Source organism: Sphaerodactylus townsendi, linkage group LG06 (genome assembly GCF_021028975.2).
Source record: "Sphaerodactylus townsendi isolate TG3544 linkage group LG06, MPM_Stown_v2.3, whole genome shotgun sequence".
NCBI lineage: Eukaryota > Metazoa > Chordata > Lepidosauria > Squamata > Sphaerodactylidae > Sphaerodactylus > Sphaerodactylus townsendi.
The window spans coordinates 102,436,571-102,463,147 of NC_059430.1; the positions used below are offsets into that span (position 1 = coordinate 102,436,571).

The 26,577-nt window shown below is 46.6% G+C and overlaps 1 protein-coding gene across 2 annotated transcripts; it reads right to left on the reverse strand.

Moving 5' to 3' along the window:
- Positions 1-440: 440 nt before the first annotated feature.
- Positions 441-24,610, reverse strand: NT5C1A (5'-nucleotidase, cytosolic IA). 2 transcript variants are annotated; one of them, XM_048501896.1, is made up of 6 exons: positions 24,067-24,610; positions 13,204-13,371; positions 8,898-9,027; positions 7,051-7,173; positions 5,261-5,445; positions 441-3,295 (listed from the first exon to the last, which is right to left on the reverse strand). In XM_048501896.1, the coding sequence occupies exons 1-6, from the start codon at positions 24,211-24,213 to the stop codon at positions 2,930-2,932; spliced, it is 1,119 nt and encodes a 372-aa protein (XP_048357853.1). In that variant the 5' UTR covers positions 24,214-24,610; the 3' UTR covers positions 441-2,929. The 2 variants fall into 2 exon arrangements, with proteins under 2 accessions (XP_048357853.1, XP_048357854.1); XM_048501897.1 differs by lacking the exon at positions 24,067-24,610 and adding an exon at positions 14,217-14,282.
- Between the last annotated feature and the right edge of the window lie 1,967 nt (positions 24,611-26,577).

The following is a 26,577-nucleotide window of genomic DNA, read 5'->3' on the forward strand; positions in this document are numbered from 1 at the left end:
TAGGATGGGAGGTTCAACCTTTAAGAACCCATTGCAGGCAAGTTAGCACAACCATTACCTCCTCTGAACCACCCTGCTAAGCACTGTCTCTTGCCATTGACTCGGACAGTGAGAAAATTGCTATCAAGCCTCTTCTCAGGAGACTATTGCTTGTGTGTATGTGTAAAATGCCATAAAGTCACAGCAGAAACCTCAGCAAGGGACTTTCAAAGCAAGTGAGAGGAAAAGGTGGTTTGCCATGGCCTTCCTCTGCACAGTCTCCCTTGGTGGTCTGCCACTGGTCTCCCTTCCAAACACTGACCCTCAGCTTCTGAGATCTGACAAAATTGGCCATGCTGCCTTGACTCTCCACTCCCTTACTTAGCTCTCTGTTATTCTTCAAACCCTTATGTTTAAAAGACACCAGCTTGTTCCCAACACATAGAGACGGGAAACTCAAGAAGGGTAGCAGACAACGTTTATTATAGAGGAAACACCCAGAAGGACAGCCAGTCCTTTCATTCATACAAATGTTGCTTACAGACACTGAAATGAAACTCCTCAGTTTCCATATGCTTCTGTGAAAGGACCAACCCAAAGGCTGGTAAAAGAGGATGGCACTACCATGTGGTATTCAGTTCTTGGAGAACTGAATGAGTGTCAGGAAGGGTGGCATCCTTCACAAACATGCAACAACGTGGCAAAGAAAGTTTTGGGTTGATGAGTGTAAGGCCTCTTCTGCACATGCAGGATAATGCACTTTCAGTTCACTTTCACAATTGTTTGCAAGTGGATTTTGCTATTCCGCACAATAAAATCCATCTGCAAAGTAGATTGAAAGTGCATTATTTTGCATGTGCGAAAGGAGCCTAAGTGTTGCATACTGGAACAAAGAATTCTCACCTTAAATTCATGTGGATGGGGTTCTAAACTGGCTGAGAGTGAAACTTTGGAGTTACAGTAGATAGCTCCATGAAAACATTGTATCACTGTGAAAAATACAGACTCCATCCCAGGGATTATTAGGAAAGGGATTGGGAATAAAACAGCCAATACAGTGATGCCCTTGCACGGAGCTATGGTGCACCTGCATTTGGAATAACATGTAAATTTCTGGTCGCCTTATTTTAAAAAAGCTGGAAGAAGAAATACAGAAGACAGCGACCACAATGATCCAGGAATCAGAGCACCTGGTCTATGAGGGCAGTCTCTGGGACATTTCCGTTTAGAAAAAAATGATGACCAAAGGAGGAAGACACAACAGAGGTGTAAAAAATTATGCATGGGGTGGAGAAAGTAGACAGAGGAAGGTATTTTTCTCTCTACCAAAATCCCAGAACTTAGGGGTATCCAATGAACTTGATGGGCAATAGGTACGGGACAGACAAAGGAAATATTTCTTTACTCCACAGGTAACTAAATAGTGGAATTAACCTCAAGTAGATTCAGTGATCACTTTGTAAGGAGGTTAGATAGATCCATGGAGGATAGATCCATCAGTGACTACTAGCTGTTTTGACTAAAGGGAACCTCCATAGTCATAGGCAGTATACCTCTGAAACCCAGTGTAAGGTGGCAACATCAAGGGCCTCCTTGGCCTCCATGCCGTGTTTATTGGTCCTCCAGGGCAACCAGTGGCTGGCCACTGTATGAGACAGGATGCTGGCCTAGATGTGATCACTGACCACTGGTGTGACCCCATAGGGCTCTTCTGACATACTTATGGGCTACTGCCTGAACAGAATGTGATTTCCAGTGGCATGGGTGTCAATTATTGTGAGACAGGCTGTAAGAAAGTAGCTAGTCCAAGGCTATCCAGCCAGCTTCAGGGTTAAGAGGAGATTTAACATCGGCCTGGTGGCCAAGACTAGCCCCCTGCGCTGTACCACATTCATTAAACACTGTTTGACCACTAACTGGGGAGACAGGCAGAAGGACATTCTGCACCCAACTGATTTCTCCTTAGCCTTTAAGTGAAACATTTTGATAGAGATGCCCTGATTTTATCCTGTGTGCACCTGTCCACATTCTTTTCCTGGCTCCTTCACCTGGCAAAGGCAGCAGGATCTCTTGTTTGCAGATCAAACAAGGAATCACCCACTCCCTCTCATGCACTTTTAACCCTGCAATCGAAACAGGGCTTCGATTCAACGTCAACCCAAGTTCTTCTGAGGAAATGCTTCCGGATTTCCTCCCTTCTGCTACTGAGACACCTGTGGTCAAGGCTAAACACATTATTGTGTTTAGAAAATCCAGAATCTTTGCTAAGAAAAGACAACTTCTGGGAAGCCTTTGTACCCTGACTGAGTATTTGGCATCTGTTTTTGTGAGCTTTGGGGAAGGGGTTATATGGAACACGGAGATCCCCTTTTTGAGCTATACAAATACCTCACAAACCTCCGTTTTCAGAAAGTTTTAAGACCAAGGCCCTTTCCACGTGCCCCTTAACATGGAAGAGGAGCCAAGGATTCTCTTGCCAGCTTCTGACCTCCAGGAGTCCCCTGTGCAAAGGGAAAATGGCCATGTTGATGGGGGACTCAGGGCCTTTGCTCAACCCCACTCCAGAACCAGCTATCCAAAACAGCAGCTGATGAAGTCTGAGACTTCCTCAGGTGTTGCCCACAAGTTATCAAATGTTATTCATGCAACGTAAGAACTGGAAAATGCCTCTCTCAAAAACAAGTGAATGTCAACAGCTAGAATGGGCACGAGAGAGGTGGAAGGGGTGAAGGAGCTGAGGTGGAAGAGGAACAACGTGTCCACAAGCTGCAAAAATGCAAGCAGAAGGAAGGCTTCCCCTTCCAGCAGCCTAGCCAAATAAGACACAACATCGACTATCTGAACACCTTTGCTTCCAGTTGTGGAAGGTACTGCTGATCTTCCATCCTCCAGGAGAGACTTTGATCTCTAGGTATCTGAAGGCTGTCCCAGCCCATCCTGCCTTTGGTGACTACTTGCTGTTCTGGGCCTGTTTCACCTGTGCTGCGCGCCTATGTTTCTGTGCCACACCATAGGGGACGTGGGCCGCAATTGTGCCCATCTCCTTTGCCCCTTCAATATGGAACATCTGGTCATCAAAGAAGATATGTGGACGGATTTTCTTCAGCAGGGGGCCCTTTGGGGCACCTGCTAGAAAGAGGGCTTCATCTGTTTCGAGCCCCCAGCTTCGGAGAGTCTTTAGAGCTCGGGCCCCTGAACTGGCAGCGCTACGGGCTGTGACGAGGTAGGTGCGGATGGGACATTCGAGGCGGAGGCCCTTGGAGTAGAACTTCTTCTGAAGCTTCCCAAGGGCTTCCAAGAAGCCTTTCAGTGGTCCCTGAGAAAGCAAAGAGGAATTGTCAGACTCTGAGTACACTGAAGCTCACAAAAGAAATGGGTGCCTCCAGCATTTGTGAACATCTGGGGACATCATAACAGCCACCACTATGGTGGTCGAAAGTGCTGTCAAGTCTCAGACAACTTACAGCCACCTCACAGGGTTTTTAAGGCAAGAAATGAACAGCAGTTTGCCACTGCCTGCATCTGCATAGGAAGCCTGGACTTCCTTGAGACAGAATATTCTGCCATGAATGTGCATGGCTTGTTCCTCTTTGGAGGAAACCATTGGGAGAGACCATCGAGAGGTCTGGAGTCAGGCCTCACCAGTCTAACTTTGTAATATAAACTTCTCCTACTACAGCAGCTGGTGGCCCCAACCCAGGTTGTGGAATAAACTTGCCAACCTCTGCCTAGAGATCTCCTGGGATTATAACTGATCTCCAGATGACAGAAATGAGTTCTCCTGAAGAAAATGGCTGCTTTGAAGGGTAGTCTGTATGGCATTATTTCCTGCAAAAGTCCCTTTCCTTCTGGAATCCTGCCCTCCCTGGGTACCACCCTCCAATCTCCAGGAATTTCCCAACCCTACCCGTGGAATATCCTCCCTTGCTGCCAGAGGCGGATCTACAAGGGGATGGGGGGGGGGGTGCGCCATGCACCAGGCACATGCCTTGGTAACACAGAAAATCGCCTTCAGGCCCCTCCCCCCTCCCCCGCGCCCCCCTTCCCATACTTACCTTAGTTCCTTTCCTTTTCCTATAACTTTTTCAGGCTGAAAAAAAGGCCTGTTCACAGTCCAGGCTAAAAACAGCCTGAGGAACTACAGTTCCCTTGGGGCTCACAAGGTCTCCTGGGAAGTATAGTTCCCATCAGGCTGTTTTTAAGCCTGAACTGCGAAAGGCCTTTTTTTCAGCCTGATAAAGTTCTAGGAAAAGGAAATGAACTAAGGTAAGTATGAGAAGGGGGGAGGGGGGGGTGCCACGGGGGGAGGGGCGGGGCGCCGTGGGGGGCAGAAAATATAGACTGCACACCGGACACAGTTTGGCCCAGCTACGCCTCTGCTTTCTTCGTTTGCTTGCTTTTTGGAAGGCCTATAAAACATTTATTTTTCAATCCGCCACTGAAGTGGACATTTTTCAGTCATTGCTACATATTTTTATTTGGCTTAGTCTTTAAAATGTACGTTCTGCCTCTGTTGTTGAATAAATCAGAATGGAAAAACATACATTTTAAAGACAAAACCAAACCAAAATAGCTAGCAATGCCCCCAAAACAAATAAACAAATAACAAGTTGCGTCGTGCATCCCAAGCGTGGGTGGGAGGCAGTGGTGGGATTCAGCCAGTTCACACCACATCGGCAAAACCGGTTGTAAAATGGTCCTTGTAAACAACCAGTTGTTAAATTATTTGAATCCCACCACTGGTGGGAGGCCATTTGCCTCAGATTTGGCCAATCATGGATCAGGCAGTCATTTTCTCCAGGGGAACTGATATCTATTGTCTGGAAAGCAATTATAAATCCAGGAGATCTCCAGGCACCACCTGAATATTGGCACCCTAGTTAGTGGGTTACACATGTGGAACAGATGCTTGAACTTTCAATTCAGGCATCTGGTTGCTATCATTATAATTGTGTTGGTGTAGATCTAATAGCCCTTTGTATGGGCTACTTTGCTATAATAAGTGACATAATTTTTCAATATCAGCAAAATGTATATGGATTATTTATTTAAATAATTTATACCCTGCCTGCTTCCCCAATGGGAACCCAAGTGGATTACATCATTCTCCTCTCCTCCATTTTATCTTCACAGCAACCCTGTGGGGTAGATTAAGCTGAACATACGTGATTGGCCCAAGGTTCTCCAGCAATCTTCCACGGCAGAGTAGAGATTTGAACCTGGGTCTCCCAGATCCTAGTCTGACACCCATACCACTAGACCATACTGGCCTATATCTCACCTGAGCAAGTGGTTTGTTCTCATATGCTTTCTCATGTTCAAAGAACTTGTCAAGACCGTGAGCCTTTACTATCTGCTCAGATTCATCTGAAAAAAGGACTGCATCCCCGTCAAAGGCAACACGCAGCTGGTTCTCAGAGATTTTCACATCTGTGCTTGGACTGAAGATAGTGGCAGCAGCAATCCCTTGGAAAAGAGAAAAGAGACTCTTGTGGCATTCCACTGATTTCCTGCTACTCTCTACAGGCAGGACTGACATTCTCTTTCAACCAACCTCTTTTTTTTTGTACATGCAATTTATTATAAAAGTAGGGGTGTCAGGGGTCAGCTACAGAAAATGACACCCAGGACAAGTACTGAAATTGTGCCCCACCTTGATTCTGCTTTAGTTTAGTCCTAGATTAACTAATAAGTGAAATGGATCTTAAAATTTTTAAAAAAATATAATCATGATATAAGTTTAAGGGAGAGAGTTTCTTCTATCTTACTTATTTCACCTCTTCAAGTTTTTCCTGTTGCACCAAAGTAACTCAGCACTACCCTCTACTGATGAGTATGATGATAATTCTGGTGGGGTAGTCTTGTAGGGCTGCCGGCCTCCAGATCAGTGGTTCTCAACATGTGGGTCGCAAACCCTTTGGGGGTCGAATGACCCTTTCACAGGGGTCGCCTAAGCCCATCGGAAAACACATATTTCCAATGGTCTTAGGAACTGAGACACAAATAATTTTATGGCTGGAGGTCACCACAACATGAGGAACTGTTGAGAACCGCTGCTCCAGATGGACCCTGGAGAACTCCCAGAATTACTATTGATCTCCAGGCTACAGAGGTCAGTTCCCCTGGAGGAAACGGAACCTTTGGGGTGTGAAGTCTATGGCATTACAGCCTGCTGAGGTCCCTCCATTCCCCAAATCCTGTCTTTCCCAAGTTCTACCCACAAATCTCTAGGAATCTCCCAACCAGGAGTTGGCAAGCCATGTAAATCTGCTGCAGGAAAAAAAACTCTAGCAGGACATCAAGAAGAAGAAGAAGAAGAAGAAGAAGAAGAAGAAGAAGAAGAAGAAGAAGAAGAAGAAGAAGCCGCCGCCGCCGCCGCCGCCGCCGCCGCCGACATGGCAGGGCCAAGGAAGCCAGAGGACCCCTCCAAGTCTCACCCCCCTCCCAGCTGCTGGTTCCACCCCAAGCCCCGCCCCCCTGCCAGCTTCGAGCCAGCACTCCCTTCTGCCCTCCCCTCTGGGGAGGACAGAAGCAACTGGAAGGCTCCGTGCTGGGACCTTCACTTTTATAAGCTTGGGGGCATGGCCCCTCCCCCAAGCTTATAAAAGCAAAGGCCCCAGCACGGAGCCTTCCAGTTGTTTCTGTCTTCCCCAGAGGGGAGGGCAGGAGGGACTGCCGGCTGCCAGCTCGGAGCCGGCAGCTGGGAGGGGGCAGGGCTCGGCGGGGTCACCCCAGGCATAGGGGAGGGGGCGCCTGGAGACCAGATGTCTCTGGGCACCATTTTCCCCTGGTATGCCTCTGGGTGCCAGAAAAGGTATTGGCGGGTGCCATGGGGTTCATGGGCACTACATTGGGGATCCTGACATACATGATAACATGGACAAAACAGCAACACCCATTCATACTCTGGGAAAGTGCACCATGATGGTCAATCAGGTAACAGCAGCCTCCACACAGGGGCTCAAGCAGACAATCACTCTACCAGAGGCAGATTTCACAGCCTGTTCTTCCTGAAGAAAATCCAACCATTTTTTCATCTTCCACCCAAAGGTTGACCAATAGTAGACTCACCCTCTTCTATGGCTTCACTCACTTTCTCACAGTCGGAGGACAGGTACAGGTTGGTGTGGTAGGCCTTCAGGTAGCCTATGGGGCTGTTCCCGCCAGTCATGCAGAACCGCTCAATGAAAAGGTCTACAAGGGAGAAGAGAGCCACCAGTATGCATCACCACCAGCCACAGGAGAAAACACAGTTATTCCCACACTGGCTGGGGGTACCAACTGCTCAGGCTGAGTCATCTAAGCTTTGCATTCATATTTTCCTCAGCATATGCAAATACTTTCTTCAAGGAAGTGTGGATAGCCTAGAAGGGGAAATCCCAGCAGCCAGCTCCTCCATCTCACTGTATGAATTTTGTGTTTGGGAGTTTTGGTGTGTGTGAAGAACAGGAGCAAACTGGCCCGTGGTGGGATTCAGCAGGTTTGCACCCGCAGAACTGGTTGTTAAAAGCGTGCTTGTAAACAACCAGTTGTTAAATTATTTGAATCCCACCACCGGAGCCGGTTGTTAAATTATTTGAATCCCATCACCGAAACTTTAACTCCCCAGGAAAGTGCCTGGAAGGCCACAGGGGATGCTGAATCACATGGCCTCTGGCAGCTCGACAGGGGCTGCTCACCCCACAACAGTCTGAGCCCAAGGCAACCAGCTCCTGTGGGAACTTGGCTCATGTCGCACCAGGGATGTCAAGATCCCAAGCTGACTCTGGGGAGGTAACTTGTTGCATCCCCTCTCTGCCCAATCCTCTTTCCTTCCCCAGAGGCCACATAGTTGGGAGTATATATATACACTTGTATTCACTGCTGGGAGAATCCTGGCAACTCAGTACATGCTGACAGGGTTGACAATCATTCTTTCTCACCCAGAGCCCTGCCAAGCGTGACTGTAGAGAAGAGATTTCAGAGTGTTCCTCATTTCTTCCATTTCTAGGGTTCTCTGGGATAGGGAGCGGAGGGGAATGAAGATGGAAAGGGGTCATTTGGGGGAACACACAGAAATGTTGTGAAATGTTTCTCCTTTGAAATAGTGACATTTTAAGATGACCTTTTCCTTACTTGATATGTATAGCCCCAAAACATCTGAGACCATTTTTGCAATTTTTCTGGTGTGTGTGTGTGTGTGTGTGTCTGAAGTGCCATCAAGCTGTAGCCGACTTATTATGATCCCACCAAAGGGCTTTCAAGGCTAGTGATTAAGCAGAGGTGGTTTGCCACTGCCTTCTTCTGCAGGGTCTTTCTTGGAGGTCTCCCTTCCAAGTACCAATCCAGCTTAGCTTCCAAGATGTGACAATATCGTGTGATACCATGCTGTTTTCCCTCTCAATATAGGCTTATACATGTATGCAATAGCTTATGCCATTATAAGAAGAAGGTGTGGGTTCATTATGACCCTAATCTGGGCAGTCTGGACTAGGCTGATCTCATCAGATGTCAGAAATTAAGAAGGGTAGGCCCTGGTTAGTATTTGGATGGGAGACCCCAGGAAGTCCAGGGTTGTGATGCAGAGGAGGGCACTGACAAACCACAACTAGCATGCAGAGCTACCAGTTCACCTCCCAGGGTAGTGAATAATCACTGGAAAATGGGCAGGCAGAAAAGAGCTGCTTCTGGGGGTTCTGGCTAGGGTTGCTGCTTTGGGTTGGAAAATTTCTGGAAATTTGGTATAGAGCCTGGGGAGGGCACTAGGGAGGGTTTGGGAAGAGAAGGGACCTCAGTGGGTTATAATGCCACACAGTCCATCCTCCAAACCAGCTGTTTTCTTCTGGGGATGTGATCTGTGTTGCCCAGAAACCTGCTGCAGTTCCAGGAAACCTACAGGCCCCACCTGGAGGACGGCAACCCTAGTTCCAGCTACTCACTGTAGTGGTTGATAGTATTGATCAGGCGAACTCCCACTTGGGCATGGTTGTTGGTCACAAGGACAACGTCAAAGAGCTCCTCACTGTCTGGGTACAGCTTCCGCAGTTGAGTGTTGACAGCTTCCAGAGCCTGCAAAACCAAAACATTTCTTCAGGTCAAGCCTCCAAACCACCCAGCCAAGAAAAATAACCCACTGGGGAGGACTTGCTGAAGTACCCGAACCCAGCAAACAGCCCTCATTTCCTTATGCACGCATACATGCAAGGGGAAAAAAGGATTAACTACATTTATTTATTTATTTGTTTGTTTGTTTGTTTGTTTGTTTATTTAGACAGACTCTGTCTTGTCTTCCTCCTCCTAAGAAGCCCTCAAAGTGGATCTCAATAACTAGATCTCAAGCAGCTTAGAAGCAATTCTGCAGGGGCAGTTGGCAGAAGCCTTTACTGCCTTAGCCCCAGTCTGGTGGAACACTCTCCCTCCGGCCATCAGGGCCCTGCGTGACCTTGGACAGTTCAGCAGGGCCTGTAAGATGGAGTTATTCCACGGGGCCTTTGGGGAGGCTAGTCTCTGATTGCCTCCCCTGCTAAACCCCCACATACCATCATAACTGGTTGTCACTGTATTACACCTAGTCCCCTCCCAGGGGGATATAATGTGCCATCTGATGTTAGGTTTCTTTATTCTGTTTTGATTTGGTATTTAATTAACTATTTTGAGAGCAGCAGTGGCATAGGAGGTTAAGAGCTCGTATATCTAATCTGGAGGAACCGGGTTTGATTCTCCACTCTGCCGCCTGAGCTGTGGAGGCTTATCTAGGGAATTCAGATTAGCCTGTACACTCCTACACACGCCAGCTGGGTGACCTCGGGCTAGTCACAGCTTCTCGGAGCTCTCTCAGCCTCACCCACCTCACAGGGTTGTTGTGAGGGGGGAAGGGCAAGGAGATTGTAAGCCCCTTTGAGTCTCCAACAGGAGGGAAAGGGGGGATATAAATCCAAACTAGTACTCCTCCTTCCCCCCTCCTCCTTCCCCCCTTCCCTCTCCCTCCCTCCCTCCCCCCTCCCCCTCCTCCTCCTTCATTGTTCTATTGTATTACATCTTTTAATGATTTTACCTCACTGCCCTGATTAATCCTACCCGGACGAGAGCTTTGGCTACTGCAAGATGTAATGTGTTGCCATCAGCTCTTCTGGAGGGAAGATTTAAGAATATAGAACGTTCTAAAAGGGTTTGTTCTTGTGATCTGGTTACGGTTGAAACACTTGACCATTCTCTTTGTATGTATGCCCTAAATATGATAAGATACGCATAAAATACATGAATTCCATTTTCTTGCAATGTTCTCAGAGTGTTACAAGACACCCAACCTCCTGAACAGCTCTGATGTACTCTTTTGTGAGACTGTTGCAAATTTTATACTGGAAATTATTAATTTTAACTGTGTTTTTAAATCTTGTTTTACTTGTTTTGAAATTTTGTCCTGTTTTGCATGCCAATAAAGGCTTGTTGTTGTTGTTGTTGTACACTGGCCAGTCTCTGCTAGTCTCAGGTGAATTAGACCACAGGCCTGTCAAAGTCAGTATTGTCTATTCAGACTGGCAGCATCTCTGCAGGGTCTTAGGGTGGAAGTCTTTCACATCACCTACTGCTTGGTGGGTTTTTTTGGTAACTGGAGGTGCTGGGATTGAACCTGGGACCTTCTACATGCCAAGCAGATGCTCTGCTAGGGGGCCACAGACTACAGATGGGGGGGCAGCTGTCCAAGCACCTCTCTCCTCTCCCAAGGGCCAGGTAGTTAGCTCTTTGGCAACCCTGTGGTGGTCACAACAGTGGCGCGCATGGGCTCAGAAAACAGTCTTCTTAGTGAGGAGATTTCCCACCAGAGTGTTAGTTTTTGAAAAAGCTAATAAACAACCCCAGACAGCTACTTTAAAAACTGGGGAAGTGAGGCTCAGGCCCCTTCTGCACATGCAGAACAATGCACTTTTAATCTATTTTCAATGCACTTTGCAGCTGGATGTTACTATACGGAATAGCAAAATCCACTTGCAAACAATTGTGAAAGTGGATTGAAAGCGCATTGTTCTGTATGTGTGGATGGGGCCTCAGAGACCCTGGAGGAAAATTCAGCCACTGGCTCCACTCATTTGTTTGTTTTTACGAAAATTATATCTGTTTTTCTGCTTTTACAAGGGCCACCAAGGCAGCTAACGACTGAAAGCAATCCATGGAACATATAATGCTCGACTGCCCCAAATATGAGGGAGCTAGGACCAGGCTTTTGGCTCTTCTTCCTGTTAAGTTTAAGGGATACTCTGTTGCTGGGAAGGTTATATTCCTATTAAACAATTCATCTTCTGTGATTTTAACTTCTGTAGCTAGGTTCCTTTTAGGAATTTTGGAATAATATCTGTGATGGTTTTATGCATGGAACATTTGTCTGGATAATGCTGGTTGTTATATTGGTATTATGACTAATAAAGGTTTTATGTATGTATGATTGAAAGCATACATGATAAAAATCACATCTTAAAACCATTTGAATCAACGCCTCTCCAAACACACTTTGGTAAGACAATTTTTCAAAACAATTAAAATACATACAAAACATTAAAAAAACCCACATTAAAACATGGGCCCCTTCCGCACACGCAAAATAATGCATTTTCAAACCACTTTCACAACTGTTTGCAAGTGGATTTTGCCATTCCGCACAGCTTCAAAGAGCACTGAAAGCAGTTTGAAAGTGCATTATTCTGCATGTGCGGAATGAGCCATGGATTAAGGAGAAGAGATTATTGAGGAAGTGCCAAATGAAACATCAAAAAGTTTTTATCTGCTGGCAGAAGACAGCAACCGAGAGGGATGGACAAATCAGCTTGCCAAGAGCATTCCAGACCTTTGGTGCCAAGACCGAGAAGACCACTCCTGGGTGGCTACCAGTCTAATCTCAGAAAGTGGAGGGTGCCAAAGCAGAACCTTTGAAGATTACCGTATTGGTCAGGCATGTTCAAAAGGGAGTAGCTGCTTGATAACATTGGTCTGTCAATTGTCTGGTTCCAGAGAAGCAGAAGACAGCCCCAGGACACACCCTGGCACTAACTGGCTCACACTCACAGGAACACCCATAAAGCTGCCTTATAGACCATTTGAAAATTGCAGTCAATATTGTCTACTTAAACTGGCAAAGGCGCTCCAGGGGTGTTATGTGGAGAGGTTTTGCATCACCCTATTACAAGACCCTTTTAATGGGGGATGCTGGGGATTGAACCAGGGCCCTTCTGCTACAAAGCAGATGTTTTAATGCTGGAAACCCTTCCTAAATGAAGCTGACCCTGTCAGGTCACTGGACCATCCAGGTCAGTGCTATTACACAGACTGGCAGCAGTTCTCTGGGGTTTAAGGCAGAGGTCTTTTGCATTACCTGATGCCTGACCTTTTTCACTGGAGTTGCTGGGTCCACGTGCCAAGCAGATGCTCTGCTGCCCTTCCCCATGCCTTGTCTGATTACACAACAAATATGTGCTAGTGCTCTCTGGCATCTAAGAAGCAGTCTTATAAATGGGGTCTCCTTTGACTGGGCATGACTTCCCGAGCAAAGGAAGGTATTTCTGAGCAGCTAACATGGGAGGCAAGTTAACTGGGGGAGGAACCTGGGACCCCCAGCACGCAAAGCAGGTGGCGCTATCACTGAGATACTGCCAGATCCTATTTAACAGCTTAGCTATGCCCTGTTCCACATAAAGACCTAAGTAAAATTGTAATTTCATCCAGCATTTCCTCCTGCCCTGCCTCCCCATGCTGCACACACCCCTTATCACAGCCTGGTCCAGACAAGATGACGACCGGGGAGTATGGAGCACGTGGGGAGGGAGCAGGAGAAAATGGCAGATTCTACTTAGGTTTTTTACGTAGAACAGGGTATAATACTTGCTTTAGCCCAGGAGTCCCAACCTTTTTGAGCTTGCAGCCCCATGAGGAATCCTGATCTGATATGGTGGGTGCAGCAACAAAATGGCTGCCACAACACGGCTGCCATGAAAGCCATATTGACTTCAGTCACCTAGTGGAAATCTCTGTGCTCCAGCTGCTGCCAAAACAACATTTTTTAAAAAAATCTTCACAACCAATCAAATTTCCAATAGACAATGAGAAGTCTTAATGGACAAAAGCCCCACTTGGCCACACATACTTCCTAAAAATATTTAATGGGAGCCAGAAAAGGTGTCAGTGGGTGCCTGTAGCCTGATATCTTGAACCCACATCCTGACTGGAAGAAAAAGTCTAATAAGTAATGGAACAGACCTTGGCAAAAGGAAAAGCTGCTCCAGGCAAGAGGGGCTCATTCTCGTGATCCAGCTGATATTTGACGTAGGCCTCCACACCGTGTTCACTGTAGATTTTCTCCTCCTCTTCCATACGGAATAAAGCTCTGGATGACACAGCAATCGTGATGGCATTCTGTGGTTTTGGCTTGGGAGAGAGGATGAGAAAACAGTTGCCAACACCATAAAAGACTGACTTGCCAAAGATTATTTGCTGTAACAGCTACATCAAAACTCCATGTATAGAAGCAGTATAGTTCCGAACACCAGGTGCTTAGGCCAAGCAACAGAAGAAATAGCCACTGCTTCATGCAACTCATTTCTGCTTCCAAGTGTTGGCTGGTTTCTGGTGGAAATTGTCTTTAGCCTCATTCAGAAAGGCTGTTCTTATGGTATAAAGTTTGGGACAGAAATAAACGATGCACCCATTCATTCATTCATTCATTCATTCATTCATTCATTCATTCATTCATTCATTCATTCATTCATTCATTCATTCATTCATTCAGCACAATGCGTGTGCCCTCTCCCCTTAAACTCCATTGGCTCATTCTGACCAATCTATAAATAGCGCAGCCCTCCTCCTGGCACAGTTGCCAAGACAAATGCATTGGAGGAAGGAGCACCATCTGGGGAAAAAGACTTGCCGAAGCCCCTTTAGGAGGGGAATAAGAACCTTGGGTTCCATTCTGAAAGTGACTCTGACCCAGGACAAAACCTGGACCTAGGACAACCAAAGGCTTTGTCTGCTAGGGTTATCAACTCTGGGCTAGGGAATTCCTGGAGATTTGGGAGTAAAGCCTAGGAGGGTGGGCTCAGGGGAGAGGAGGGACCTCAGGGGGGTATAAATAATTCCACAGTTCAAAGCAATTATTTTTTCAGGGGAACTGATCTCTATTGCTTGGAGATCAGCTGTAATTCTGGATCTCTTCACCCCATTGAGAGAGTGGCAAACTGTACTCAAGACTAGGTTCTGGTTGGAAGCGACTCTACCTCTCATCTCGCCTGCCCCTTTTCTGCGTCTGCTGCTTGGCTGCTTCCTCATTCCAGCCTCCTTTGGTTGGACTTCCAAACCAGCCCCCGACTCGCATGCCAGGCTTCCTCTGGATTGACCCTTTGATGAACCTGCTGGATTTGACAGCCTTGCATGCAGCAGGCACGGAATTCTGGGAGAGCTCAGCGAACATTCTAAAGGTGACAGTTGGAGACTGTAGCTCCCTGACTCCGACTGTGGAAAGATGTTGTTCAGTTTTATCTTAACTAAAGTTATATAAAGGCCTCTGACTGAAAGTTTAATACTGTAAATTATACTGGTTATTGGTAACCAAATTGTAACAAAATGATGAACTGTAAATGCATTGACATATAAGTGTTACTGTGTGCGTGTGCATAAAGTTTTTCTGTTTATGATTTCTGAGGTTAACAGGCTGGTCTTTACCAAGATGATTGTTCTTATTTAAAGTGGCACATAAGCTACATTCTGCTTGTTATTCTGCTTACAGGATTATATATATAAATATACCTGTTGACCTTCAGAAACTGTCCCAGACCTTCAGAAACTGTCCCAGCAGTGGCGTAGGAGGTTAAGAGCTCGTGTATCTAATCTGGAGGAACCGGGTTTGATTCCCAGCTCTGCCGCCTGAGCTGTGGAGGCTTATCTGGGGAATTCAGATTAGCCTGTACACTCCCACACACGCCAGCTGGGTGACCTTGGGCTAGTCACAGCTTCTCGGAGCTCTCTCAGCCCCACCCACCTCACTGGGTGTTTGTTGTGAGGGGGGAAGGGCAAGGAGATTGTAAGCCCCTTTGAGTCTCCTGCAGGAGAGAAAGGGGGGATATAAATCCAAACTCTTCTTCTGCTATTCCTGGGCCAGAACTTATGGGGTTTTGGTTGCCTAGTGCTGCCACAACCCCAGTCCCCCCATAATCACTAGGTGTCCATGAGACTAGAGTCACCACTGCCCTCCTAGACCTAACAGATGGGACAACAGCTGCACTTCCTGGAGGAAAGTCACAGCAAGGGAAAAGGCAGCATCCCTGCCATCAAATAATTGCATGCATCCACCAGCTGCCTTCCCAAACTTCCTGCCCTCCAGAAAAGGCCTCAATACAGCCCCTTTTAACCCCCAACCCCCACCACTGTGTGCATCTCTAGCTCCCAACTGGCAGTCTTTTTATTAGAGGCTTTGTTCTTCTAAATGGGCTTTGAACCAGGCTTTTGCCTCCTTGCTTCAAGTAGAGTTTTTGCTGCTGCTGATCACATGCTGATGTTGTGGGATTGGTCCAGGGTTGTCAACCTTCAGGTGGGACCTGGAGATCTCCTGGAGTTATACCTGCTTTCCAGACTACAGAGATCAGTTCCCCTAAAAATGGCAACTTTGGAGGATGCACGCCATTATGTTGTACCTCCACTGTGCATCCTTCTCTCCCCAAACCCTGCCTATACCTGGCTCTACTCCCAAAGGCCATTTATGCATGTACTACTTACCCCGCAGTGGGGTTTTCCCACAGTGTTTTGTGTGCACAGGGAATCTCCTTCTGTGAAGTGTCCCTAGCAGAGCCGACCCACCATTTTGCCTGCCCGTTGCTTCCTTGTTGTTTCCGTGCATCCTCCATTTGGGGAGGTTGCCTGCTGCCTTTTGTTCCCCGATGTCATTGGTGTAGCATTAGCTTGCTAGATTATGTCACTTACTTGTCGATTTCACTGGGTCTATCACTCCAGCAAAAGACCTTCAGTATGGAAAAGAAAGCAAAAGAAAGCCCTTCTGATCTTTCAGAAATGGCAGCCCAAAGAATGGGGAAAACTGCTGTGATGTGGGTGGGAGAAGGTGGGGAGGAGTGAGAAAACCCAAAGAATGCTGAACGCATGCTGATTTCCTTCACTTTCCCTGCAAAAGGAGAAGAAAAGTTGCACTTTCAGAAACCATGGTGATTCTCTGATCTGAAGGTGGAGGTTACTGTCCAAGAGGGGGAAACATGCGTGTAACCGGGAATCCAGTCCAAAGGAAATGTGTGCTCAATGCAAAGGAGAACAAAAGTGCATAAATGGCCAACATTTCCAAACATTTCCCAAACCGAATTTGGCATGTACATAGTTGTGTAATCTGCTTTGACTACTAAGAATGGAGAAAACGAAGAATTGAATTGAAAAAAATTTACATTGTTCTATTATTGCTATGTTAATTTGCATTAGGAAATCATGTCCTGTTGAAGAGTTTACATGCTCCTCTTTGAGTTAATTAAAACAACAACAACCCAAACCATCCACTTGGCTAAACCTGAACAGCTTGATCAAACTTGAGCTCCTGGTAGGATTCCAGCCACTCTGCATACAACAATATACCCAGCAAGGTGCCAGCTGCCATTAAATGGAAAGTCACAGCCCAAGGTTGCCAACCTGCAGGTGGGGCTTGGCTACCTCCCAGAATTAAAACTGATCTCCAAATGACAGCTCCTCTGGAGAAAACAGCTACTTTGCAGTAGGGATGCCAGCATCCAGGTGGGACCTGGGGATTCCCTGGAATTACAGTTTATCTCCAGGCTGCAGACATCAGTTCCCCTGGAGAAAATGGCAGCTTTAAAGGGCAGACTCTATCATACCCTACTGAGGTCTTGCCCCTCTCCTCTTCTTTCCCCAAACTCCACCCTCTCCAGACCCTAGCCCCCAAACTCCAGAACTTCCTCAACCCATATCTGGCAACTCTATGCACACTCCCAGTTTTCTGTCCCACTTTGAAGTTGGCCAGATGAAATGTTGGGTAATGAATCATTCAAAATAGTCAGTTATTAACCAGTTAGGGGGCTCCCAGCTAACCATAATTCTCCAGAATTAGCTGCTTGGGAGCCAGGAGTTACTCATTAACTAAAATATTATTTTAATAGCTCTTAAGAGGGCACAAGCCAGTTTGGCATCCTGACAGCGATGAAAAATAGCTCAGATCTCCTTTATGTGTGACACATTCCTGGGACCACACTCAGCCTGGTCTCCGTTTGCTTTTTGACCTATAAAGACCCTTCCTGTGCTCGCATTAGAGACAAGAGGCTCAGAATAACAGAACAGCATTATTTATTGTTTACATCCTTTATACCCAGACTTTCTCCCCAGCGGTGACCTGAAGTGGCTTCTGTTGTCTCCTCTCCTCAATTTTATCCTTACAAGACCCCTATGAGGTAGATTAAGTCTGTGACTGGCTCAAGCTCACTGTCAAGGAACTGGTCTCTCCACTTCTTGGCCTTTCAAATTTGGGTTCAGGTTTTTGGGTCCAGTTAGGTTACTGAAGGCTTCTTTGGGGGAAAATAATGTCAGGATGATTGGGAGTTTGAAGAGAGATAAGGGATAAGGAGGAGCCACGCACAGGTGCAGGTGAGATATGGGCCTGGGAACACAGGGAGTTCTGCACTCACAATTCCATCTCATTGGAGCAAGGAACCCCAGGCTTGGTGGAGTTGCTTGGTTGTGAATACGTGCCAGTTGCACAGGTACACAGTCACCGTCTTGGCAATACTCCTGATTGGCCAAACAGAATCAGGCAACCTGTCGGCAGTCTGGCATAAAGCAACACATAAAGTATTCATCTCTTGGGTCTTTCCTTCCTTCTTGCCATCCTTATGATTGTTTGTTCAAGCTTGTGCAACGGGAACACCTGCTTCCTGAACTTTCAGCTTGGAGTTCTATCTGGACCCTGGACCTTTGGTCTGACCAGATAACATCTGAGTCAAAGAACTAAAGTCTGAATATTACTTATTATTTTCTTCCCTGTTTTGCACTACCTCTATATATACTTCTGAGCATTTCTTTTAATAAACCTTATTAACTATATTCCTGTGGTCAGAGCCTATCTGCACCTTTTAAAAAGGGGCAAAGGTCCCCCCATATGTGTGTTTAATTACACTATTAATGAATTGTTGAGAATGTATAATGTCGAAATGTCTGGAACTATATGGAAAATGCAAAGGGAAAATTTTAGGGCATATATACAAATATATGGTAGATGATAAGGAATTCATGATAAGAACATTGAAACAAAAATGGGAGAAAGAAGGATTTCTAGACATTGGTAATACTGAAAAATTAATAGACAGTTGGAAAAATATAAAGATTGGGAAATATATGCAGTTAGAAAGAAAAGTGATATTGAAATGGTATAGAAACCAAAACAACTAGCATATATGATAAAAGGACTTAGTTCTAAATGCTGGCACTGTGGAGACCAAGAGGCATATTATAGCCATATGTGGATAGAATGTGCAAAAGTAAAAAAAATTTGGACAATTGTATTGTTATATATCGAGAAACTGGTGAAGATAAATATTGATTTAAATAATGACTTAATGTTCACGGGTGTAATGGAAGACAGAAGGGTGGGCAAACAATATAGTTATATGTATAAAATAATGATCAAAGCAGTCCATGCAACAATAGCCTTGGGCTGGAAAGAAAAGAAAAAATGGACACTTCAGAGATGGTTAGAATATTTCTGGGAACAAGTGACACTTGATGTTTTCGATATACTAACCAAAAATAAGACGTGGCAAGATAAACAGAATGAAATTTTGAAGATATGGATAATATACGTGGACTGGATGAGTCAACGAAGAAATATGGGAGAAGAGGCTACAGAGAATGAACTCACTACTGTTTGTGTGACAAAACTATGAAGAAGAAGCAATGGGGGGAGGGAGAAAAGGGGGGAAAGTATTGTTTGAAAATGTATGAAGAAGAAAATTACTATAAACTGTAAAATTCAAATGTTACAATAAAAAATTAAATTAAAAAAACTATTAATGGATTGTTAATGGATAATTACACTTTTACATCATTTTATCTCCCCAACTCTGCATACATTAAAACCCAACCCAAGGAAAAAGCTTTTCAGCTTAGCCTTTTCCTGGCAATTAAAAAAAAATACAACACACATAATTTTGACTTGGAAAACACCTAACATACCTCATGTTCTTCCACAACCTGATGAAGTACAGCCTGAGAAAAGCTTTATCTGGTAATTATGCTTCTACAAGCTAAAATGACTAAATTGCTGCTACTGTACTTTAGCCACTGGAAAAGACTCACTGGAAATATGATAATGCTCGGAAATGTTGAAGAAAGTAGGAAAAGAGGAAGACCCACCATGAGATGGATTGACTCAAGAAAGGAAGCCAACAACCCTCAGTTTGTATGACCTGAGCAAGGCTGTTAATGAGAGAATGTTCTGGGAGTTATTGATTCATCAGTCAGAAGCTATTTGATAGCACACAAGTGAACATCCCCCTCTTTCCCAAGGTATAAAAATCAGGCTGTCTGGGGAAGACCATGCCTATCAGATGAGGGATCAGGTTTACTCAGGGCTTTTGACAAAGCCAAGTGTAACAAAGCTTCTAGTATTAAAGTGGCAAAGGCGGGAGCAAGAGAAGAGTCCACCCTTTCCCCCTCTTCCCCATTCAGCTCCAGGCTGCTCCACAACTTGCAGCGCCTCAGCAGAGCACAAGGCGGGAGGGGGCAGGAAAGATGGGTGACTATTAATAGTCACCAGCCCCCCAAATTCTTCTTCCCATGTGATGTTCCTCAGGAACCTTTAGCTCCCCTCCTCTTCACTTGCCATAGTCTTGCCTGACTAACAGTTGCAGCTTCTGCCTTACCAAGGACTGTGACTCCCCCCGTGAGGCCCCCCCCCACCTCCTAGGCAGCCTAATCATGGGAAGGGGGGCTGTGCTCTGCAAAATAAGCAATTGAACTTCCAGGCAATTGAACTTCCTGCTGCCACCCCTTCTCTGATTGTTGCTTGGAGCACCTGCCCGCCCTGCCCCCTATGTCTGACCCTACCTGTGGTCGTATTTCAGCGTTGGGGCTTCAGTCTTAACCCAGTGACTTGGCCTATTTTGGCTATAGCTACCAAACAATTGTTGTGGAACTGAACTTGCAAGTATCCTACCATGCAGGGCTAACTTTTTGATTAACACCTGGCAGGGTTAATTTAGAAGGGATTGTCATAGCTGATTATCTTGGGCAATGAAGCTTCACTCGCCAGTATTGTGTGTTTTGCTTTTGACTTTCACCTAGCCCTAGAGCCTTTTTGTGGGATAAGGGGGCTTTGACAGTGAAAACAGCAAGCTTCCATGGAAGAGTGGGGATTCAGACTGGGATCTTCCAGACCACAGCCCAACACTCTAACCATTATATCAACTTCCTTTCTGGAGAGGATTCTTTCTTCGTGTAATTTTATTCCCATGCCAAGAAAAGCTGTCAGAACAGAGTTGCTGACTCCTGGTTGAGAAACTCCTGGAGATTTTTGAGGTGGAGGGTGGGGAGGGACCTCAGTAGGGAATATTGACAAAGAATCCACACTCTAAAGCAGCTCATTACTCCAAGGAAATTGAGCTCTTATATCTAGGGATCAATTCCAGGGGATCACCAGGCTCCACCTGGAGATTGGCAACCCTCTGTCTGGCAGCTCTTAAAGGCACAGCATCACAGTCAAACTATGGATTACCAGACTTGGCCAGGGGGAGGAAAAGTACAGAGGAGGCAGGGCACTCAAATAAACTTGCCCCAAGGGCAAACCTGTCCACCATCTCTACCTGCCCCCTGTTGATAGGATCCTTCTGGGAGAGGGGTGAGATGCCTCCCTCCTGAGAAAGCACGGGGGACGGGGGGAGGGCTTGCCTGGTACTCCCTTCACATTCATATCCCATCCATTGTAAAAATTCCCATTTCTCTATCCATTTAGATGAGGGTAGAAATCAGCTCTTAGGGTTTCTGCAATAGTAGAAAGCCAAACTGTCTTCCGCATCACGGGCAAACCAGGCTTCTCAGACCACAGAAATGCCTTCTGCTCTGACCTTCAGCTGTTGCAATGAGGGGAGGGGTGATTCCAAACAAGCCCAGTTTCTCCTTCTAGCAACAATCAAGGCTGTGCAAGGTCAGTCGGGTGTTTGGATGGAGGAACAGCCCCAGGCTGGCAGGAGAGGCAAAGGCCTAGTTGGAAAGATGCAAGGGTGACTCTGGATAATGAAAAAGCATTATGGTGTAGTTTCCCTTCATCTTACGATCACTTCATCTTACGATGAAGCCACGTATCTATAGTAGGTTGTCTTCCAGCTTTTTAAAAAAGCCCTTTAAATGTAATATCAATACCTCCCCCCCACACACACACACACTCCATGCAGGCTGGCATTCCCTAAAAAAAACCCAAAAACAAGAATCACAGCCTGCACAATATCAATATAAGGAATATTGATATTACATTTAATGGGCATTTTAAAAAAAACACCAGCAACCTTCAATCTTGCGTTGGACAGAGGAGTGACCCAGAAGGAGCAAAACCCCAAAGTGAGGGGAAACATCGGGGGGTTGCTAACCACGGGGCTTCCAGGATCTTCGGTGCCAAAAGTGGGATTTCAATTGTCAGAAATCTCTGCCCCAGAGCAAACTTACCCCTACTATGGGGCAGAGCCCCTGTGAATAATCGGCCTTAGTTGTCATTTTTGCCACCTCTGAACTTTCACCTCTTCTAAAGATTATTTAAACATCATGTGCAAGTTCCTGCAGGGTGAGGAACGTTGTGGGAAGTGATCCATGCATAACTGGTGTGGAAAGCATGCCTATCAGTTGCAGCAATGACACCTCGTGGGTTTTTCAAGACAAGAGATGAGCAGAGGTGGTTTACCATAGCCTGCCTCTGTGGTGACCCTGGATTTCCTTGGTGGTCTCCCATCCAAATCCTAACAATAGCTGACTTTGTTCCCGAGATTTCTAGCCTGGGCCATCCAAGTCAGGGCACATTTTGTTGTACAGGGGAGAAAAAGATAGGGGCAGACCTGGGTAGATTGCTGTCAGGGGGATTGTATCTAGTTGATTGAGATGCATAATCTGGAGAACTAGGTTATATTCCCCACTCCTCCACCTGAGTGGAAGAAGCTTATCTGGTGTACCATATGTGTTTTCGCACTCCTACATTCCTGCTGGCTGACCTTGGGCTAGTCACAGTTCTTCGGAACTCTCTCAGCCCCACTCACCTCACAAGGTGTCTGTTGTGGGGAGAGGAGGGGAAAGGAGCTTGTAAGCCACCTTGAGTCTCCTTACAGGAGAGAAAGATGGGGTATAAATCCAAACTACTACTTTTCTTCCTAACTCAATGTAATTGCTACAAGATAAATGTAACCAGGGGTGAAGTTACTAACCACCCTGCTACATATTACCACTGGCATTCTGGGACATTCTTTCCTTCATCTTTGCTTTATGGCTCCACATGAGTAGATAACCAGGCTTTTCCCTGACAATTTGGTCTCATGGGAAATGGGATTGTTTTCTTTGTCCTGTGGGGGCAGGATGCCAGGTGGCTCTATCTCTATCCATTGCCGATCTTGGGGCACCTTAGCTCCAAACTAACCCTTTCTCACATTCCTTGGGGAAATGGGTGTGTGTGTGTGTTTAACATTGGAATAAAGGGGATAGCAAAAGCCAGGTTCACCAGAACTGGCTTGGTGCTTCGATGTCTGTCGATAAACACTGCTGATCAACAATACAGAGTCAGCTTGTTACTTCATGGTTTGAGACCTAACAATTGCCCCTGTGATGTGAGAACTGAACACCTCTTAGCTATAATGCTGGAATTAAATGCCAAAATCTGAGGCTGACACAAAATGTTTTAGACCTCAAGGTGGAAAAGGCTGTTCTGTGATCTGTGCAACCCTTTTTGCTTTTTTGTAATGGTGTCCCCAATCCTCTACCCAATCCTTAACTTTATGGCAGAGCCTACCTTGGGTACTCCACCTGGCAACAACAGCTAACCTTAACCCTGCTGCTAGAGGACTTGGACATCTCACCCCACGAAAGTGGAGCTCTTAATTACTTTAACAGCAAATGGGTAATGAAGCACCCACAACTCAAAGAGGTGATAAAGAGAGGCCATGAAGCCTGAGTAGCCCAGGCTCATCAGAGCTTTGCCAAGGTTGGCTACTCAGTCAGTACTAGGATGGAAGACCACCAAGGAAGATCAGGGTTCCTATTAAGAGGAAGGCAAAAGGAAGCCACCCCTGCTCCTTTCTTGCCTGGAATGTCTCGGGAATGTGGTTGCTATGAGTTGGTTGTGACAGCATGTTCTTTTTTAACATAAACTGGTCAGGGCTGTACTGTAGCCTGGGCCCCCAGGCCATTTTCTCTGTATCCAGACAGCTGCATTAGTTACACACAACAAGGACCTGCCTGCCTTCCGATTGGGCACAACAGCAGGAACACACAATTCAGCCAGTAAGTTCTTGACCTGGGATTTGAAGGATGGCATGTTCCATTTTTGTAGCTGCGCTCCCCCCCACATTTCATCATGTATTCAGAACCCCTCCCTGCCTTGCAGGCAAGGGCAGCTGCTCCTAGAAGCATAGCACCCTGCTGAATGCCCACTATCTGAAATATGTCATTCATTCCAAGTGGGTCTGTGAATCATATGGAGCCACCTTATCAAAAGCCAGAGCACTGACCAATCTAGTCCGGCACTGAGTGCCAGCTGCTTTGCAAGGTCTGTGGCAGAGAAATCTTTCTGAGCCCCAAAACCCAAGTTCCTTAAACCACAGAATGAGCCTGGCCCCTTCCTTCTACTGGCAAAGCATATGTTCCGCTTCTCTGCTCTCCATCACACCTGCACAGGTAACAAGGCAGAGAAACTCAACAAGTCACTTAGCTCAGGATTTCTGCTCCAAAGATGAATTCCCTCTTTGGAGGTCTTCTCTTTACTTTTAAGTAAACACATTACAGTGCACACCAGACAGTCACCCCCCCCCCCCGCAATATGCATCCCATCAGTCCCTGTCCTGTTCCAAGAAGAGAAGGGTGGCGGGAAGTCTCCCTTACCAATTTGGGTTTCTTTTGTGGGGAGAGGTTGGCATAAAAGGCTTTGGAATCATCCCAAGTCTCTGGTTTTGGCTGCTCTCCAGTGCTGGTTGCTGTGCAGTCAATATCTCCTTTCTCTTCCGGGTGCCCAAGTCCAGCTGGGTCCATCTTCCTTGCTCCTTGCCCTTCCTGAGGAGCAAGGCGGTACTAGCAAGCAGAGTCTTTCTCTTCCCAGTTTAGCAGGGACAGCCGGTGAGGATGGTGCCTGGGATTAAAGCGCCAGTATCCTTGGATGCAGCTTGGCTTCAGAGAGAACGAATCAGGCAGCGGAGGAGGAGGAGGAGGTGGGAGTAGCGTTTGTGTCTGTATGTGTCTGAGTCAGTCAGTCACTCCTCCAGCCAGGAGAAAATACTTGATATGGGATCCCATGAAGCTCCGGGGAAGGTTTGAATGCCAAAGCTGCCAGCCGGCCGAGCTAGCTTAACCTCCTCGGGGCTGGATCTGCCGCATGAGGCGAGCTGTTTTCTTCAGGGGAGCAATTCCGTTCAGATCAACATGCCAAGGAAAGGAGCAAATCTCTGCGACAGAGGAGTTGGCTGCACCCAGCCTTCTGGCAAGGGCTGCTCTCCAAGCTGGAAGTCCAGTTGCAACGGACGTGGGCAATTCAGTAGCTACAATTTGTTTACAACAGACTCTGGGCAACCCACAAGCAGGGTGCAGCAGGAGTAGTGCTGATCCTACTGCTCGGCAACTGGTTCTCAAGATATGCTACCTCTGAACCCAGGGCTGGTCTTAGCCACAGGCAACAGAAGAAGCTCCCACAATTGTGCCCCTTCAAAGTGGGGGAAGGAGATCAGTCTTGGGCTCCGTCAGGTAGCTTCTGGTGGCCAGCGTGGTATAGTGATTAAGAGCAGGTGGATTCTAATCTGGAGAACTGGGTTTGATCCCCCTCTCCTCCACCTGAGTGGCAGAGGCTTACCTGGTGAACCAGATGTGTTTCCACACCCCTACATTCCTGCTGGGTGACCTTGGGCTAGTCACAGTTCTTCGGAACTCTCTCAGCCCCACCTGCCTCACAAGGTGTCTGTTGCAGGGAGAGGAAGGGAAAGGAGCTTGTAAGCCACCTTGAGTCTCCTTACAGAATAGAAAGTGGGGATATACATCCAAAACTACTACCTCTCCTCCATAGTAGCTCCCACTCACCCAGCAAGGGCAAGATCTGGGGTTGCCAACTCTGGTTAGGAAATTCCTGGAGATTTGTAGGTGGGGCTAGGGAGGGTGAGTCTTCAGTGGGTTATAATGCCATACAGTTCACCCTCCAAAGTGGCCATTTTCTCCAACGGAACAGATCTCTGAAGTCTGGAGATCAGTTGTAATTCCATGAAATCTTCTGGGCCGATCTAAAGGTTGGCTGTCTTATGAGGACCATTCCTTGCTGAAGCCCAGCTGGAGGGTGGGGTTGCAAAAAGAACATAAGAACAAGCCAGCTGGATCAGACCAGAGTCCATCTAGTCCAGTGGTGGCGAACCTTTGGCACTCCAGATGTTATGGACTACAATTCCCATCAGCCCCTTCCAGCATGGCCAATTGGCCATGCTGGAAGGGGCTGATGGGAATTGTAGTCCATAACATCTGGAGTGCCAAAGGTTCGCCACCACGGATCTAGTCCATCTCTCTGCTACTCGCAGTGGCCCACCAGGTGCCTTTGGGAGCTCACTATCAGTGATTTTGGAGTCTTGTCCTGGGCTTTTGCTCAAAGTCCCAAAATCACTAAGACAGCCACTTCCTAAACATGGAGGCTTTAATTAGTGACTGTGGCTAAAAGCTTTTAAACAGCTGTGTTTTATCTACTGTACTTATAAGTAAACCTTTCTCACTGAGTTTAGAAAGTTACAGAATGAGGAAAACAATGCAGTCAGGAAAGCAGTATAAGATATGTTATCAACAATGCAGCAACTAGATTATAAAAACTCAAAAACAATGTTGTTCAAACTAGATAATCCAAACAATAAAAACTTCAACAAACTACAACCCTTTTCCCTTTGTGCTTTGCTGTGTTAAGCCAGATTGCTGCTCTTTGTCTGAACCGGGAGGCCAGGTTGGAGTCAGGGCTGAGGCAGTCGAAGCTCTGCATCAAGAAGATTGATTCTAAGTGATGCCCGTCAGGACCTTTTACAGTGCAATCCTAAGCAGAGTTACTCCATTGATTTCAGTGGGTTTAGACTGGAATAACTCTGGCTGTGGTGGGTTTTCCGGGCTGTGTGGCCGTGGTCTGGTAGATCTTGTTCCTAACGTTTTGACTGCATCTGTGGCAGTAGTGAAGCTCCCAGGGGACAAAAGGTGCGCGACGCACCAGGCGCACAGATTTAGTCACGTGGAGGGGCACAAAATTTACCCGGCCCCTCCCCCTTCTCTCCCCAGCGGCGCCCCCCTACACACTTTAGAAAACCAAGCAGGCTGCAGAACAGGCCTTCCTGTTCTGGTGGGAACTACATTTCCCAGGGTCTCCTAGAAAATGTAGTCCCCCCCCCC

What these genes read in the sequence shown, in the direction of transcription:
- NT5C1A (XM_048501896.1), bottom strand. Translation starts at nt 24,213, where the DNA reads ATGGACCCAGCTGGACTTGGGCACCCGGAAGAGAAAGGAGATATTGAC. An exon ending in CACAAAAGAAACCCAAATTG is followed by an intron (nt 13,372 to 24,066) that starts GTAAGGGAGACT and finishes CTCTCTCCCAAG; the next exon opens with CCAAAACCACAGAATGCCAT. An exon ending in CAGCTTTTCCTTTTGCCAAG is followed by an intron (nt 9,028 to 13,203) that starts GTCTGTTCCATT and finishes TTGGTTTTGCAG; the next exon opens with GCTCTGGAAGCTGTCAACAC.